Here is a 17,506-nt window from a genome sequence, read left to right as displayed (position 1 = left end):
ACCCTCTTGGTTGAATGCACTTATTGTAAGTTGCTTTGGAAAAAAGCATCAGCTAAAGGAAAAATGGAAATGCAAAATGTAAATCCTGTCACTAGTGGGCTAACCGTTGTTCATTAAGGAATGAAAAAAGCACTAAAATATTCACAGAAGAAAATATTTTATTTGGTCATGTAAGTGTATAATACATTGTGTTCCAACGCATTTTGAGAAATATCTATTTATATTCTTACCATGTACGGGTTGTTATGTGTGAAAAGTCAGGAAATAGATAGTTTAAACTGGCAAAATCACAGAAACAATCTCACAATAAGCGGTCAGTGCAAAGGAGGACATTCTGTCTGGGAATGAGTTTCTCAAGAGGAAAAATTGTGTTTTAAGCAATCAGCAGAAGGATGAAGGAGCAGGAGGTTTTGACGTAGGACACACGCTGGCAGAGAGAGAGAGGCTCTGCTTCCATTGGGAGGGAGAAACGAAACAAAGCATGGGAGTAAGCTTTTCAATACACAAAACACACTTTTAGAGACACGACCCTAAATTTGCTTCAGTGCACTCTTTGATAAACCTAGCAATTTAAATGTAGATAATATTTCACAACATTGAGAAACATGCCATGATTACAATCATTGCAAAAGCCAAGTTAAGCAAGAAAATGTGTCCAGTTCCATTTTTTTTTAATCAAAAATTAATATACTTTTTGTCTGATTCTTGAATGCTGACAATAAAATATAGCTGACCATTATGTTTGCACACAATTTCATAATAGCATTTGTTTTATCAAAGCATTTCATTCAAATATAGCAGTAACATCTTGACGAGACAGAACAGCATCTGCATGCAAGATCCAAAAGAAACGGAGCAAAGATCCGCTCCAAAACTTAATGAGAGAGACAAGAGCTTTAAAAACTAGTCCCGGTCAGACTGAAAGCTTCTGTGTGAGGAAAAGACCGGTAAAATACCGCAATGGGCCGTAAAAGGTGAACACGGTTTTGTAAATACCGCAGTGTCACTGAGGAGAAGAATGCCTTTTCTTCAGACTTTATGACCCTCAATCTGTATCTCAACCTGTGTGAGGTCCATCAGGAGAGAAAAAATAATAATTCTCGAAAGCTGAAAAAAAGCGTTGCGTTGCGTCGTCTTCCAGAGGGAGAGAATGGAAAATGCAGTGACGCTCCATTTGTGGAAAGGCCATCAAAATGCCTGCAGACCTTTTCGTTCCCTCGGCCCACCGGAGAAGCTCCCCTTGAGTTGCGCGAATATCGGCGTTGGCGCCACGCACTTACAGGGGGGAGGGAGGGGGCAGAGTTGCCGAAGGTGTCCGGCTGGAGCGCCACTGCTGGAGGAGGTCACCCTGCACACCGGACCTCCTGAACGCACTCCAGGCCTTCGGGGGCCAGAGTTAAGGCAAACGGTGGAAACGGAGACGTTCATCTGCTGGTGGGAAGGCATGCGAGAGAGTATTTGACAGATGGCGTTTCGGCCGTGGACTCTGTGCACTACTGACTGAACTCGTCTGCGTGAATACGTCTCTCGCTTCATCTCGCCTCCCTTTTTTTCCGCCGGAAGCCCCTCGTCAGGTCGCCCTCTGGAAGGGCGAGTCCAGCGCCACCGTGGCCTCCCGCGGCTCTCCGATCCGCCGGTTCGTCATTTCGCACTCGTTCTGCCGCGCGTGCTCCTCGTTCATCTGCGACACCTCCGTGGAGCCCGCTTCGAAACCGGGCGCGGTGTTGGCCACGTGGACCACGTGGACCTTGTTCCTCCCCTTTTTGCTGAGGATGCAGCTGAACACTTTCTTGAAGCCTTTGCGGAAGTGCTTGGACACCAGGGCGTACACGATGGGGTTGACGCAGGAGTTGGCGTAGGCCATGCAGTGCGACAGAATCCTGAAGGCGTACGTGGTCTGGTTGAAGGGGAAGTCCCCGTACAGGTAGCACAGGATCACCACGTGGTACGGCAGCCAGCAGATGCAGAACAGCACCGTGACGATGATGATCATCTTGGTGACCTTGCGCTTGGCCCTCTTGGACTCCGACATGCCGTCCAGGGGGTCGACGGCCGTCCACAGGTACTTGATGGTGCGGGTGTACGAGAGGCTGACGATCAGCACGGGCGCGACGTAGCCGAACAGGAAGGTGCACGTGTCCAGCACCTTGCGGTTCTGCTCCTCCCAGCCGGGGATGCACACGGTGCTGTTGGCGTAGTCGAACAGGTCGTAGTAGCTGAGGTACGGGCCGGCAAAGACCAGGGAGAGGCCCCAGATGATCACCATGGCGACCACGGCGTTGCACGGAGTCCGCAGCTCCCGGGAGCGCAGCGGGTAGCGGATGGCCAGGTACCTTCAAGGGAGAAAAACCAAACACACGGCGTGACACGTGATCCAAGCGCCACATTGGTGTGAATCAAACTTGCATAACGACGTAGATGATGTGACGGGAGCTTAAAAAGTGAAATGGTGAAACACCAGGTGAGTAATCAGTGAATTATTTAGTTGATCCAGTTTAACCAAACGATTCTCTCTTGTTCTGTTGTTGCATTGTGAGGCTATTATTTCACTACAAAGCTTCTTTGAGATATTTTTTAGTCATGTGGCCTGAACCACAACAATCTGTCTGCATTTCTCGTCACAATGGTGTCTTTAATATTCCGACGGCACGCATGCTTTTCACACGTTGCTGCTGCTGAGGTTGCTGCGCCTCTTCGTCGGCTGGGTCGTTCCCCTTTGAACATGCCCTCATCTGCGCTTAGAGCACACTTTAGTGCCCCCCCCGACTGAAAGCCGACTGAAACGGGGCCAACAGCCCTTCATGTTCAAGAGGAAAAAGCATGCGGAGGCTCAATGACCTGCAGGTACTCAGAATGTTTGATGTCGTCCAGGCCTGAACTAACGAACAGTCTGTCCAACGAGATGCTTCGCTTTGAGATCCTCCACCAATTACCAGAAATCAAAATGTAGAAATGCATAATGGGGGAACATCTGTTACACAGAATACACACAAGACTGAGCCATGGCTGATTTTCCAATTCCCTGCAACAGTCCAGATGCTCTTTGCGTGTTTTCTACCCTGAATGTAATAAGATCATCAGTGATCTTATTGAATCTTTGCCCAAATGCTATATTATGTGTGATTGCAGCCATTTTTTCAGGAGTCATCTTGCATCCGTTGCTTATTAAATTCCCCGATTATGAGCTATATTTTTTACACATTTTGTTGTTTTTACCTTACAGTCCGAGTCAAAAGTTTGGACACACGTGCTCATTCAATTGAATCAGTGTGTCCAAATTCTTGACTGGGACTGTATGAAACATTTTCACATGGGAAATTTCTCTGGCGTTAAATCACAGCAAAACGTATGATCTGCCTTTGGGCCAGTGTGTGTGTGTGTGTGTGCTGCTGTTCATCCAGGCTCAGCGGTGATTTCATTCCTACCAGGGATTCCTGCTCTAAACTCCGACTCTAAGCTGCTGCCTTTTTTTTATTTTTTAAATTTAACCGGTCACACGGGAACTGAGCAGGACGACAACAGAAATCCATTAACACCCCGACCCGGTTGCCCTTGCTCTTCATCCGGGATGAGGATGAAATGCCTCGCTGGTGGGCTGAAAAATCTATTGAACTCTGTAAATTGTTAATAGAGCCGGTGTGAGCGAATGGCGTCTGCTGCAGAGCTGCACCCTGCTTCTGTCTGCGTTGACTGAGCTGATGTTGTTCACCCACCATAATGATCGCTTAATGCTCGCTGGGAAAATGCACGATTCTCTCATGAAATACAGACGCAGAATCTCTGTGAGCTCTCATGGGGCTTAAGCTCCAGAGATCTGCTGTTCTTCATGTTATATGATTGTTGTTGTTGTTGTTCCTACATCTTTGGTGGAGGAAAATAATATTCATGCTCATAAAAGTGTGGATGTGTATGAATGTCACTTTACAGGTTTGATACTCGCCCATGTCACATAAAATGTCTTTATGCTGATATTTATTCATTCAATTTTGTCAAGATAACAATTTGTTTTGTGTATTTACTGTTTTTTTTATTTTAATATTTTATTTCTGAAAGCATTGAAGGTTTATTTGTGTCCAGTACAAAAACTGTCAGAATATATATATAAAACAAACTCCCTCACTGCGACATCCTCCCTTTGGAAATGTAACCTTGCGCTTTGCGATAATGGAGTTTCTATCAATTGGGTCATTTAAAAACCGGTCGGACACATTAATTGGTCTCATGTGTTACAGCTGCAGCTCATAGCAACAAAAGGCTTAAAATGCAACCATCTCCCCTTTTCTCTCATTTCCTTACAATAATTAATTCAAGGTAAATTGAAAAAAAGAGTTAATGGACAATTCTAAGGTAAAAACACAAGTGGCTATAGATGGAAATGACTTTGAACGCGCGTGTGTGTGTGTGTGTGTGTGCGCGCGCGTGCATCACGACATGCTGTGAACACCGCGGGACGAACACACCTGTCGACGGAGACCGCGGCCAGCGTGAAGCTGCTGGCGTACATGGTGAGGTTGATGAAGAAGTGCACCACTTTGCACATGAAGGAGCCGAACACCCAGCCCTCCAGGGAGTAGATGGTGGCTTGGAAAGGAACGCAGAAGATGATGAAGGAGAAGTCGGCCACGCTCAGGTTGAGTATGAACAGGTTGGTCGTGTTGTATCCCACCTGGCCGCTCCGCAGCAGCACGGCCAGCACCAGGCTGTTGCCGACGGTGCCCAGCAGGAAGATGAGGGAGAAGACCACCGACACGATCACGCTGGTCGGGTTCAGCTGGTAGCCTTCGGAGGCGTTTGCCGCTCCCGCCGGCCGCCCAAAGTCCTCAAAGTCCATTTTCTGGAATACGGAACGGGAGAAGAAGAGGAGAAGGGGCACGGCGATTACAACATTGTTGTGCAATCACTGATCATTTCCCTTTGGAGACCTTAGACTTCAAGTGTTGTTCCTTCATTTCATGGTCTTCTGTCTTAATTAAAGACAGGGCTCATGCACCGGGAGTTCATACTAAAACAATAACAATAAGGGGCTCACCCAGAAGGGCTTTAATGATGGCACCCTGCAACTTTTGAAATTCTACTGAAGGTTGACACGCCTGCATGCACCAGAAGCTTCATCAAACCAGTCCCCGGTGGATGCATGTCACACATACTGTATTATTAAGACAATAGTGAGACACTGTTTTAACGACGTATTATTGAGATTGTCCAGGGAATTATGTCCTTGTTTAATTAAATGTAAGGTTGCAGAGTCAATCTACACAGAGATTGTTACCAGCCTAGTTTAAATGATATTGCTACATTCAGACTTTATATTATGGCTTGTGTTTATTGTTTTTAAGGGTCTGTTGTCACAGTAACACTGTGAGAAAAGAGGGTCCCCTCGTAAGGTGAAGATCTGATGCTTTTTTTGCCATCCAGTCGTGTAAACATATAAGTGGGCGGAGCCACCTGCGGCCAGCAATCAACCTCCTCTCCTCCCTCGTTAAAGAAATTGTGTCTTGGACCAAACACCTGAGTCCTCTATTTGATTCACTCTGTGAAAAGAAGAGAAGCAGAAGCCCATCTCAGCTGAGGATCTGTGGAAAACACCTCATCAATTCACAGAAAGCAGTGACTCCAGTGATGGAGTCGCCGTGGAGCTTCTGACGCGCTGCAGTTTTCTGTTAAAGGAGGCTCTCTCTCAGGATGGCGAGTCGTGCCGAAGTGGAATGTTGAAACTAGAGAGGTTCTCCGGATGGTCGATGAGCCTCAGTGAAGAGAATCACTCTCAAGCACGAGGGCCCTGAGCATTTTGCATCATTCCACCAATCCAACATACAGTTTGATTCTGAGTGAAATGTCAAACCAGGTTTAATGAGCAGCTGGGACTACAAATCCCGTGTGTTTGGTGACATCTAATCAAGACATTGTATGACAAGATGATTTTGCAGCAATAGGTCATCATGGTCAATGGTTTTATTTTGAAAGTAACGCAACGTGAAAATGTTTATCCCCCTTTGATTTTGTAACCCTTTCTCCTGGTGGGCCGGCTGCATCCTCCACTACCCAATGCCCCCGAGTGGATGAACTCCTTGACCGGTTGGGGAGGGCCCCGCTTCCTCTCAACTCTGGACCTCTCCAAGGGGTACTGGCAGGTCCCCCTCTGGCTGGAGTCCCGTGAGAAGACGGCCTTCAGCACTCCCAGTGGCCATCGGCCATTGGCACTATCTTGTCCTCCCCTATAAGCTGCTTGGGGTGACCCGCCACCTTCCAGAGAATGATGGAGGTCCTGGCGTACGCTGTTGCCTACCTGGACGACGTTGTGATACACGCCACCACCTTGAAGGACCATCTGGCCTGTCTTTGGAGGGTGCTGTTGGCGCTCCGCCGGGCTGGGCTCACCGCGAACCCCCAGAAATGTCACCTCGGCCTGGCAGAAGCCAAGTACCTGGGGAACTGGGTCGGAAGAGGTCTAATCCAGCCCCAAGCAAAGAAGGTAGAGGCTGTCCGCGATGTACCCAGCCCTCACAGAGTTTTTAACCCCTTTCTGGGGTTAGTGGGGTATTACGGCATGTCAGAAGTGGGATTTGAACCCACGCCTCCAATTGGAGACCAGAAGTCTTTTTTGCTGAGAACAGAGTCAAAACTTAAGTCTGGCGCCTTAGACCACTCGGCCATCCTGACATTAGCACTGCTGTGTTAAAAAACGATTAATATACTACCTAAAAAAGCAGCATGTCAGAGTGAATCATAAAAGTATCTTGACATGTCAGAAGTGGGATTTGAACCCACGCCTCCAATTGGAGACCAGAAGTCTTTTTTGCTGAGAACAGAGTCAAAACTTAAGTCTGGCGCCTTAGACCACTCAGCCATCCTGACATTACAACTGATTTAGTAAAAAACAATTAATATGATCTGAAAAAGCAGCATGTCCAAATGAGTCAGTGTCCAGAGTGAATCATAAAAGTAGTTTGACATGTCAGAAGTGGGATTTGAACCCACGCCTCCAATTGGAGACCAGAAGCCTCTTTCCGGAGAAAGGTTTCCAACCTTGCTTCATCCCTAACTTCTCCTCTTTAGCCAGCCACCTAACAGACCTGACCAGAAAAGGACAACCCAAGACCCACCGTCTTGGGATAAAATGGTGGGGGTGTTGGTGGTGGGACTTATTTGGGGGGGGGTGATATGATTGTGGGGGAGAGGTTGGTGGGGGGATTTGGTGGCGGATAAGATGGTTAACTTAAATTGTTAACACTTTGTTGAGTGTTAATTTAACACTGACAAGATTGGGACCATATAAACACCAGCTTAGAGTTAAAATTGACTCTCACAGAGTCTGCACTTCAACACTTTTGCCTGACACCGGAAATAAATCTACTCATTGTTGAATACAACGTCATTTAGCTGATGCTTTTATCAACTTATGTTGCATTTTTAACACATGGAGTTTACATTTTAGCCCAGGGAGCAATTCAGGATTAGGTGTATTGCTCAGGGACACTTTGACATGGGACATGGGTAAGCCAGGGTTCGAAACAACCAGTGTCAGACAAAAGTGTTGAAGTGCAGAGTTGAAATCACACTGCGACACTTTTGCCTGACACCGGAAAATTAACTCTAGGATTTTGCTGTGTAGTCATTCAGTCCTGTGATCCTGTGATTCCTGGGAACAGGGATGATGGTGGAGGCCTTGAAGCAGGCTGGAACGTGGAGGGGGAAAGTTTTTTTTATATAATATATACATATATATGGACTTTGGATAAGTCATTACTGTAGGAAAACCTTAGCAACAAGGAGAAAACCTAAAAAGAATGTAGTATGCTACAGTAGTACTGCTATAGCAGCCGGGTTTCGAACCGCCAACCTTGCAGTTTCGGTGTTGTTGTGTTACGTCATCCTGGTAAATCCATTCTGACCGTACCTTAAAAACATCTTACTTTTCATTTTTTGCATCTCCGTGGTTCTGTCAACCATCCTTCTACCAAAAAACCCTAGAGTCCTTTTCTTCATCCAGAGGCAGATGTCCTCTAGGAGCTGCTGTTCATCCTCCAGTAGCTTGCATTTCCTCTGCTCTGCATTGAGGGTTCTCTCTAGCGTACTGTTCTTTAGCAGCAGGGTCTCGTATTCCATCTTAGAGTGTGTGAGGAGACTTCTGGTCTCTGAGAGGCACTTCTCGAGGTTGACGTTGGTGGACTTCAGGAGATCTGCCTCCTTACTAACCAGAATCTTTTCCACAGAGAGCTTCTGAATTTCTGCCACATGATCTCTAACCATCATCTGGAAATCTTGGAGTCTCTCATTAAGAGTGGAGATTTTTAGCTCTTGTCTCTTGATGGTCATGTCTGCCTCACAATCTTTGACCTCCTTCTGGTTATGTTGGAGACACTGCTTCAGACTGGAGATTTCGAGCGCTTGTCTGTCGACTGTCTCATAAGCCTCAGACATTCCTGCCTCATAAACTATGGCCGTCTCACGGAGATCTCCAAAATTCTTCTCTAGAATGGACATTTCTTGCCTTTGTGTCTCGATTGTCTTCTGAGCCCTGTTCAGTGCTTTCTCGAGACGGCTTGAGGGAAATTGAGGGTTGGTGGACGTAGAGGGGAAAGAAGGGAATGAATACCCGTCATCCTGCACCTCTACAATGAACTCCAGCGCGCCGGGAGACTCTGCCGCCATTTCCCCCACCTCGAACTTGCGACCCTTTGTCTTCCTGTCTTGAATCTTTTTAGATAAACTGAGGCAGGTTTCCTCAAGGAGTCTTCTGTCTTCCCGCAATTCCTCTCTCTCCTCACAGAGCTTGAGGATCTGGTTCTTTTGTTTGTCCTCAACGTTTTTCAGATGAGTGATTTTTTCCAAGCCTTCTTGGATCGTTTGTCTCAAAGTTGCTTTTTGGAGATCAGATTGTTCCTCCAACATCTCCAGTTCGGTCACCCGATTTGTCAGTTTGATGATTCTCTCCTCCAAAGTGAGTTCTTCCATTCGACTTTTGGGGACATCATCCACGCCGTCCTTGAGACTGCATCTCTGATAATTACACCCAGCCATTAGTCTGCTTGTGTGTCTGTTGTGTTGAACTTGCAAAGTAACAATGTGTGTCCGTCTTGTTGAACTCACGAACTAACAATGTGTGTCCGTCTTGTTGAACTCACGAACTAACAATGTGTGTCCGTCTTGTTGAACTCAAGTACAATGTTTGTCCGTCGTGTTAGCTAAAGGGGAGGGGCCTAATAGAGCGTTTTGATTGGCTGTTTAACATCAACGTGAAGGGGGCGGGGCTTAATATAATGTTTTGATTGGCTGTTGAAAATCGAAGCTAAAGACGTGTGTCCTTAGATAATGTTTTGATTGGCTGTTGAACATCAAGGCGAAGGCGGCGGGGCTTAGGATAATGTTTTGATTGGCTGTTGAAAATCAAAGCTAATGGAGTGTGTCCTTAGATAATGTTTTGATTGGCTGTTGAACATCAACGCAAAGGGGGCGGGGCTTAGGATAATGTTTTGATTGGCTGTTGAAAATCAAAGCTAATGGAGTGTGGCCTAACAATTCTAGAACGATGCATCATTCAGGATCAAGTCGTTCTATTAATGATGTCACAGAATGAGAGATTTCTCTATTGAAAAAAACTGTAGATTCTTTTGAAGCTTTAATGTTTAATGTTTAGTTTATTGATTTTTTTGTTTAGTTTTGAGATTTTAGTTTTTTTTTCAGAAATTTAACTTAATATAACATAATTAAAAAAGGTTTTTAGTAGGGCACAATAAGTGCATTAATCTATGCGATTAATGTTAACTATTATTAATATATTATTAATATATCAATTAATATATTTAAAATATAAATATTTGAACTTAGTTAACGTACTATGCTAAGCTAGCTGCTAGGTCAAATTATGTGGAATTCTCTAAGATGATCAAATGTGTGTAGTTTTGTGTTTAAATAACATTAACAATTAAACAACATTGTCTAAAATACACGCTTTCTAAAGTGGGTACTTTTAAGAATTAGTCTTTTGTTTAAAACCAACAACAATCAGCAACAATCAGTAATTGCCATTGATTGAGATTAATGAATTTCAAAATGAGCACTGGCTTTCATTTAGAAATGTTTTCATATAGCCACTTTAGCGCCACTCTGCCACGCCATACGCCAAGCTACGGCAACCCCATACGTTTTTTTTTTCAGATTAAAAATGAATGGAATCACACTATAGCAAGAATATTGAATGGTCTGAGTTGAACTCAAATAAACAGATTTTAGTCATTATTACATTACATTATTCCATATTGTCCCATCACAGATGCGTGGCAGAACAAATACACCAATATCTTGTGAAAGCATTTTCAAAGCTTCCTCTTTCATACTTAAATCTCAGAAATAGCCAGCCTAAAGTGAATTATTAAACATGATTCAACTTTCAACATCCTTTAAGTGTGAGGCCAGCCCTTCAGCTTAATCGCAATCGTGACTGAGAGCAAGATGAAGAGGTTGCACAGATTACAGGATGATACTGAAGTGGAGATCGGGGAGGGGAGGGTTGTAGCATCGGCTGGTCGATGCCGCAGAGAAATGTCCCTTCAGCAGCCTCTTACATTGTGAGCTCTGATCCTCCATTCATCTCAAAACAAAACAAAAGACTGTGTGGACGGATATCCCACGTCCAACCGCAGGGGGACATCAAGGCTTGGAGCCTCGGAGGGGGGGGGGATCGGAGCCAAAGGGAGCGTGCATGCGGTGCGGGAGCGTTAAGGACCGGTTGCACAATCAGAGTTTTCTGATACAGTAAAAAGTAGCTGAGCCAGATATTATGAGGAAGAGGAGGAGGAGGGGGGGGGGAGATAATGGAGATGTGGCAGAATCTGAGCCAGACTCTGTGGGGGGGAAAAGACCCTTCATTTTCTTCAGCATTGGAACAAACAATGAGCAGGCACACATGAGACCACATCGCCATTGTTTTGCATCTTTATCAAAGAGCAACACAGCTAGAATGAGTCAATTCACAGTAAAGGAATGATGTTGAAAAACCTAACTTCAGACATCAGCCGATCAACTCCATCATCGCTGCAGGTTGAAATCAGATGAATAACATCCAGATGCTGATTGTGTGTGTGGGATGAATTTGATCCATCTGATCAATCAGCATGCAGCTCGTGGCAGATGCAGCCTGACGAACCTACCTGGGGTCTGATGATGGCTGGAAGAGCTTCCAAGGCTTCCCCCTCAGATCACGCAGGAGGCTCCCGGAGCAGACGCGTTCCCTCGCTCATCCTCTGCGCGAAGCCCGCCTTCTCCCTGTGTGCGTCGCTATATCTGCCCGTGTTGCTTGTCTCTTACTCTTCCTCCGCCTCCCAACCCCTCCCCCCCCCCCCCCCCTCCCCTCACTGCCTCCTATCCTCCAACCCAACCCGTCTCTCTTTCTCTCTCTCTCCCCCAAGTGAGGACCCCTCCACCACGATCCCTTTAATGTGCACTCTTCACTGCAGAAAAGCATCGCTGAGGTGTGTGCGTGTGTGTGTGTGTGTGTGTGTGGATGGAGGCTGCAGTCCATTCCTCATCGGCGCACAATCAGGAGGGCTCCCTGACAAATTACACTACACAACATCGACCGCTGCGCGCACACACACACACACACGTGCACACACACACCCAGATCGGTCTCAATAGCAGGCATTAATCCACGCAAATTCCTTGTTAAGTAATGAGTGAAAGTGATGAGAGGGAACGCCTTTTAATTTATACAATCAATTCAATACAGACAAAATAATACCGTGTGACAGCAGTAAATTGTGGGGAGCATTCCTGAGCATGTTATCTATTTACTAACCCACAAATCTATCTTTTAGGACCCGAAAAATCACTTTGTGAATTTGATGAATTAAAAACACACTTTCCTGGACGGAATGCACATTTGGTTTGGATGAAGATGCAGCATAAACATCTCTAGATGCATCTTTATTCACAACTACGGAGTCAATGAAACAACCTCAAGCTAAACGTGAACGCTTAATAGTTCAGGGATCTCTGAGCTTTAGGAGGGTTAAAATAACTGCTTTTTGATGATCGAATAGTCTTGGCCAGCAGGGAACGGGATCATGAAATGCATCCACGTCAGGAACACTATAATCACAAAGACCTCTTATGATGCTGTGTTGATTGATGATGAATATCATAGAGTCCTGATTTATGCATATGGGAGGTACATGAAGAGATAAAAAAGAATCGGTAAAGGGTTGAGCTGACATTTTGTGTATTGAGAAGTAAACAGGGGACATAATGACTCATGGAATATCTTTTATGTATCACACCCCCCCCCGGCAACCCCCCCCCCCCCCCCCCCCCTCCTAGCAGAGGAGAGGTCAGAAGCGCTGACGTTCTTCCGCGTTTATTTACCTCACGGCTCCTCTTGCAGACGCAGGTTGAGTCCTCCTTCGAAGGGAGCCCCGCCGGCGGTGTGACGTTGGCGCCCGAGCCGGCGAGAGGTGCGACCTGCCGACCTTCAGTGAGACAACACGTCGGCCGCCTCAGCTGTCCGGCGAGCATCCGTCAAGGAGACGACAGCGGCACGACGGGCCTTCGTGTCCCCGGCGAGGAACGCGCTGCAGGAGAGGAGGCTCCTTCATCCGTCACCTTACAGCTCCATCCGGAGCCACCGTTATGATGCTTCTTAAGGCTGCCTTGTTGCCACAAAAATCCCCAAATCAAGTTATTGATGACCAAAATCTCCTCAGTAGATTACATCGTTTTTTTATTTTTATTATGGTTGTTTTACAGCATCGGTCCTTCTACTAAAAAGGAAAGAGAAGAGTTTGGCCGGATGAACGTTCACAAACTCTTTTGGGTGTGGTTTTCGATCGATGTGAGAGTTTCCATGGCGACCACAAATTGATTTCCCACCGGAACAAAAGGAGAGGACCGTGACCTTTGACCCGGCGGTCTGCATAGAAACGCAGTGAATTGGCGAATTAATAGGAAGGACCTTTATTCCGACACGTCGGATACTAATAAAGAGAAACATTCTTCAGCGTATCGGTGACGCTGTTTCTGAGCGAACAATAGAATGACATGTGCAATCAAATTGCTCTTTTGATGAAAGTGTGATAGAAATACTGATGGGTTCATTAACGTCTAATCTCGTAGACAATCACATGTTCTCCACTCAATTAGGTGGAAGTGAGCATCTAATTCCCCAAGCCAGCGTTCAATATTGACGTTTCGCAGTATAAATCAATTACATGGGAGGGGTGGGGTGGGGGGGGGGGGGGGGGGGGGTTGTATTGTGCTGCTCCCCTCTCGGTTGCAGAGGACTAATCGGAAAACAACGGCCTCGGAGGAAATCAGAGGGCGGCTTCGGGGGTGAAGTGTTGAGCTCACGCGCACAGACACACAACTGGAGCGCTTCCGTTAGCTGGAACTCGTGAACAGAACCTCGGCTGCACCGAGCTGGTGGATCCGTTGCTCCAGTGGTGGAAGAAGTGATCCCATGTTTTCCTTCAGTGAAGTGTACAGACAACTAGACGTTGTGACGTTGTCACCCCTTGAAAGGAAGCGACCATATTTGGACCGCAGAGGAGGGGGCACAGACCACAGAGTCTTCAGTCACTTCCACCAGGAAGTGTTTGACTCATTTTATTCCATTTAAACAATGGGGGGGGGGGGGGGGGGGAGTCAAGGCTACTTGGTCTTGTTGAATCATCACTCACTCATCCCACGCAAATTCAGTAATGTTTTCATAAAACAGAAGGTACAGCATCATATTTATGAAAAGGAGATGAGTGTGGGAGAAATATGAGAATGCAAAGAAAAGAGATGTTTCCATATGAGCTGAGGAATGATGAATGAATGATGAATCTATCAATGGTTCACGAGCCATAATAAATATATAAACCTTCCCGAAGAGACCTCCAAGAGACAACGTTGACGCTCCCTTAGATTTCTATCTACACGTAAAATGATTAAAATAGTTGATTAACTAATGTTGCTGTGGATGCTAAAGAGTGTTGCTGTGATGACAAAAGGAATGAAAAGCAAGACCTTGAAGTCTCCTCGGCGCTCATCAGAGCTCCTTCTGCTGTGCACAAAGACCACGGCACATCGGGAATGTGAACACACTACGGCAACAAGTATTTCTATATATTTAATATTCCTTCATACATAATGTTTCATCATGTGGAGATTTGATCTTGTTTGTGTGTTCACTTGACCTCATCCCGGTGGCTAAATGCGCTTGTATTGCAGACTGAAATATATGCGCAGCTGAACGCCACCATGGGTCGGCCCTGGTCTCAGTTACACACACATGAATATATAATTACCCCCCCCCCCACCCCGGGTTGTCATGGAAACCCACTCGGACGACGCCAGGAGTGTGCTTTATGTTGACTACGACACGTCTTACTCGGGCTATGACTCCTTTTTATTTATTTATTTATTTATTTTTCCCAGAGTGCCGGTTACATAATGAGAAGCACGTGAGGCCGAGCGGAGGTACGCTGACCCGCATTGATCTCTCTCCACCAGGACCAGGCTGATCACTTTGTGCACAGGATACTTTTCTACTTTCCTCGTTCTCACAACAAACAATCAATGAACAAAGAACGCTGGGCGTCATGGAGGATCCACGAGGAAGCCACCATCGGGCCTCACAGACGCCATACGAGTGATTCCTGACTGACTCACATCTTGATGTCACGCATCGACGTACTCACTCTCATTTGAACTCCTCAGACCTAAGATTTGCTTTCCGTCGGATCATTTTTAGTGAATTGTGACCACCGAGAACGCGGTGAACCCCCCCCCCCCCCCCGCCCCGTTCTACAAAACTCTGAAAGCAATGAAGTGTTCCCTCGGACTCAGTCAGAGGAACACGATGTACTTATGATATACTGTGTGTACACACACACACACACACACACACACACTGCTCCAACGCAGCAACAGCCGTCGCAGCTCTTCACTTGAAGGCAAAAATCTCATTAATTATTAAAAACGGCACTTTCTGAAATGCTTATACGGTTGTGTAATTGGCGGTTACAAGTGAGTTGTGTGATGAGCGAAAAATCCCATATATTTACATTTAAACAGTTGGTTAGGTCAATGTGTAATAAGCCGATACCTCTGTGTATTCATTTGCATTTGAAATAAAATAACTATTAATAAAGTTAATAAATTGATGCAGCAGTTGAGACAGCGCCTCGTGTTGCTAGGCGACCAAGGCTGTTGTGGGAATACCGCAAGTGCGGAGGAGCTCGGCTGGGCAGTTTGAAGTAGTTTGAGTGTATTTGTACACTAAGGGATGACCAGGCGTGACTCAAACTGTGCTTCATGCTTGTTGTTGTTGTGGTTGTTGTGGTTTCTCTCAGCAATAGAAAGTGATTGGTTTTGTTTTACCAGCTTTAAAATAAAATGTACAGCATAACGGGTGCAGCAGACCTGAGGGATCGGTTCTTTTGTTTATTACAATATCAAAGTATATTATTTACTGCGGTTTAGCTCTCAGCAGAATCCTCCTGGATTAATGAGCGTTCTCTTCCTGTTGCTGAACTCGAGTGTCTCACTGAATTGGGCTCTTCTCCAGATATTAAGAAATCTCCATTTGTTCACTTTACTCAACGCTTTATTTATTCATTGCTCCATTTGATTTTCCTTGTTCTTCCTAAACCACTTCTCTGCCAGAGGAAAGAACTCAAGCATTACGCAGCACACTGGTTTTCTGGGGTGATGCAGGTTCGTATTTAAACTTCCTGGTCATTGATCAAGATGAGGTTGACATTTTAAGCAAAATATCTCCACAAACATTGGATGGATTGTCATGAATTTCCCTTCATTTGTACTTTCGCTGCCATCCGCTAAGCTATGGTGTCTGTGAATACCCGACCCAACATCACACTACATACTGTTAAGTGCTTGCTGTGGATCCTCATGGTTGCCATGGTTGCCGGAGGTGCACAGAGGTCCTGATGCTTGGCCGCGTCCTCTGCGGATGTCAGACATCCTGCATCAAATCTCCACGGTGACGGACAGCAGCGAAGCGCTGAGAACCAAGTGTTCTCTTTGTAATGAAAGAAATCTGCTACCTGTTATTTTGTTCGACGTTTCCTTTTTCGACAGAAACAGTCTCCTTTGTGACATAGAAGTAAAAGTGCCCAAAAGAGGGCACTCGCCTGAGGAATGACCCTTTGATCATCGGGAGCTGAAGCACTCAGAAATGGCCGAGGTTCAAATCTTCTCCCGATGTTCATCAACATCTTCAGATGGAACGTTTTCTGACTCAACGGGAAAAGAAAATCACCTCTAAAAAAGAAAAAAGAAAAAAGACCACAACCCTGAAAGACAAATGAATCTCCTCATGCTTCCTTTGGCACTTTTAACCAGTCAATTCCACACATACAGCACAACAAGGCCTTGTCTCAGGGAAAAGTTAACACACTAATGCCAAACACTACTTCGTCATGCTGTTGCACCTTGAATTTAGCCAGAAAATCATGCTTTTGTGAGTATTTGCAGTCGAGCATCCTGGTGTTTTCTTAATTGCACACATGAAATGTCAAGTGTTCCTCACCTCAGATCCCACCTAGTGAGCTTTAAGAGCTCCGTCTCTGGCTCCATGTTCATTTTTTCCGTTTTTTAAATAATGGAAGCCCTGCAAAGCACATTGTTCAAATGAACTATGTCACAGCTGCATGCACAACACAAGCATTGGAGCTAAAGTAGTGGGGACGTGGTGAATGAGTAATATCAGCATCCCGCCTCGATGGCAATACTGAATGTTTTTTTTCACACATGCTTGTTCCCATGGCGATCGATTCAACCTCCGGCAACCTACTTGTTTAAAAAAAAAAAAGAAAAAAAAAAAAAAGAAACGGGCACGTTGAGGTTCGCTCTGCTGCTTTCCTGCTGTGATGTCTAACGACCGCCTCGACGTCCAGGAAGTCGAAGCTCGGCGTGTTCCTCCTGGGTCGAGGAGGTCGTACATCTGCAGCTGGGAAACAAGCCTCTCGCAGCAGGTGTGTGTGTGTGTGTGTGTGTGTGTGTGAACAATCACGTTGCGGAAACACAGAAAAATAAAGGTCTCTGCGTTAAATCAAAGAAGTGTATGTCGTCAGTATTTTATAGTTATTTCCATATGCTAGTTTTTTGTCACCTTAATAAGAAGATACACAAGAAAAGCTGGTGTTCAGCGGTTATGTAAAACATCCAATGGATCCATGACCACACATCAGGGCCAATCATCTTCCCTCTTTGAGGCTTTATTCCGGGATAAATGTCTTCTTTTCTTCCCTACAAAGCAGCAGTGCGTCAGGAAGCCTTCAAGTGCACTGAACATGTTCAAATGACACAATGAGACGTGTCGCCGGGATCAAGAGGATCAGACTTCAGACTTCAGCTTCGTCCCCACCTGGAATAAGATACCTGCAGGGAAGAGGAGCATTTGTATTCTTAAACCGCTTTCTGCGCCCAGAGACATGACCTTTTAAACAATCGCAGCGAGAATTTCTATTTTTATGTTCTCTATTGTGCACATCCGCCCGGAAGC

At 45.7% G+C, this 17,506-nt stretch overlaps 1 protein-coding gene and 2 non-coding genes across 3 annotated transcripts; all 3 read right to left on the bottom strand.

Annotated features, from left to right (window-relative positions):
* Positions 1-140: 140 nt before the first annotated feature.
* galr2b (galanin receptor 2b) lies at positions 141-11,307 on the bottom strand. The gene is made up of 3 exons (XM_037477305.2): positions 11,151-11,307; positions 4,461-4,834; positions 141-2,333 (listed from the first exon to the last, which is right to left on the bottom strand). Exons 2-3 carry the CDS (start codon positions 4,829-4,831, stop codon positions 1,571-1,573), a joined length of 1,134 nt encoding a protein of 377 aa, XP_037333202.1. The 5' UTR covers positions 4,832-4,834; positions 11,151-11,307; the 3' UTR covers positions 141-1,570.
* trnal-uaa (transfer RNA leucine (anticodon UAA)) lies at positions 6,549-6,660 on the bottom strand. The gene is made up of 2 exons: positions 6,623-6,660; positions 6,549-6,594 (listed from the first exon to the last, which is right to left on the bottom strand). It is a non-coding gene; the product is annotated as a tRNA-Leu (tRNA).
* On the bottom strand, positions 6,744-6,855 carry trnal-uaa (transfer RNA leucine (anticodon UAA)). Its single transcript has 2 exons — positions 6,818-6,855; positions 6,744-6,789 (listed from the first exon to the last, which is right to left on the bottom strand). It is a non-coding gene; the product is annotated as a tRNA-Leu (tRNA).
* Positions 11,308-17,506: the final 6,199 nt, after the last annotated feature.

Source organism: Pungitius pungitius, chromosome 12 (genome assembly GCF_949316345.1).
Source record: "Pungitius pungitius chromosome 12, fPunPun2.1, whole genome shotgun sequence".
NCBI lineage: Eukaryota > Metazoa > Chordata > Actinopteri > Perciformes > Gasterosteidae > Pungitius > Pungitius pungitius.
The sequence above is the reverse complement of the archived record's forward strand: the minus strand, read 5'-3'. Positions and strand labels throughout refer to the sequence as shown.

What these genes read in the sequence shown, in the direction of transcription:
- galr2b (XM_037477305.2), bottom strand. Translation starts at nt 4,831, where the DNA reads ATGGACTTTGAGGACTTTGGGCGGCCGGCGGGAGCGGCAAACGCCTCC. An exon ending in GCCGCGGTCTCCGTCGACAG is followed by an intron (nt 2,334 to 4,460) that starts GTGTGTTCGTCC and finishes TCTCCCTTGAAG; the next exon opens with GTACCTGGCCATCCGCTACC.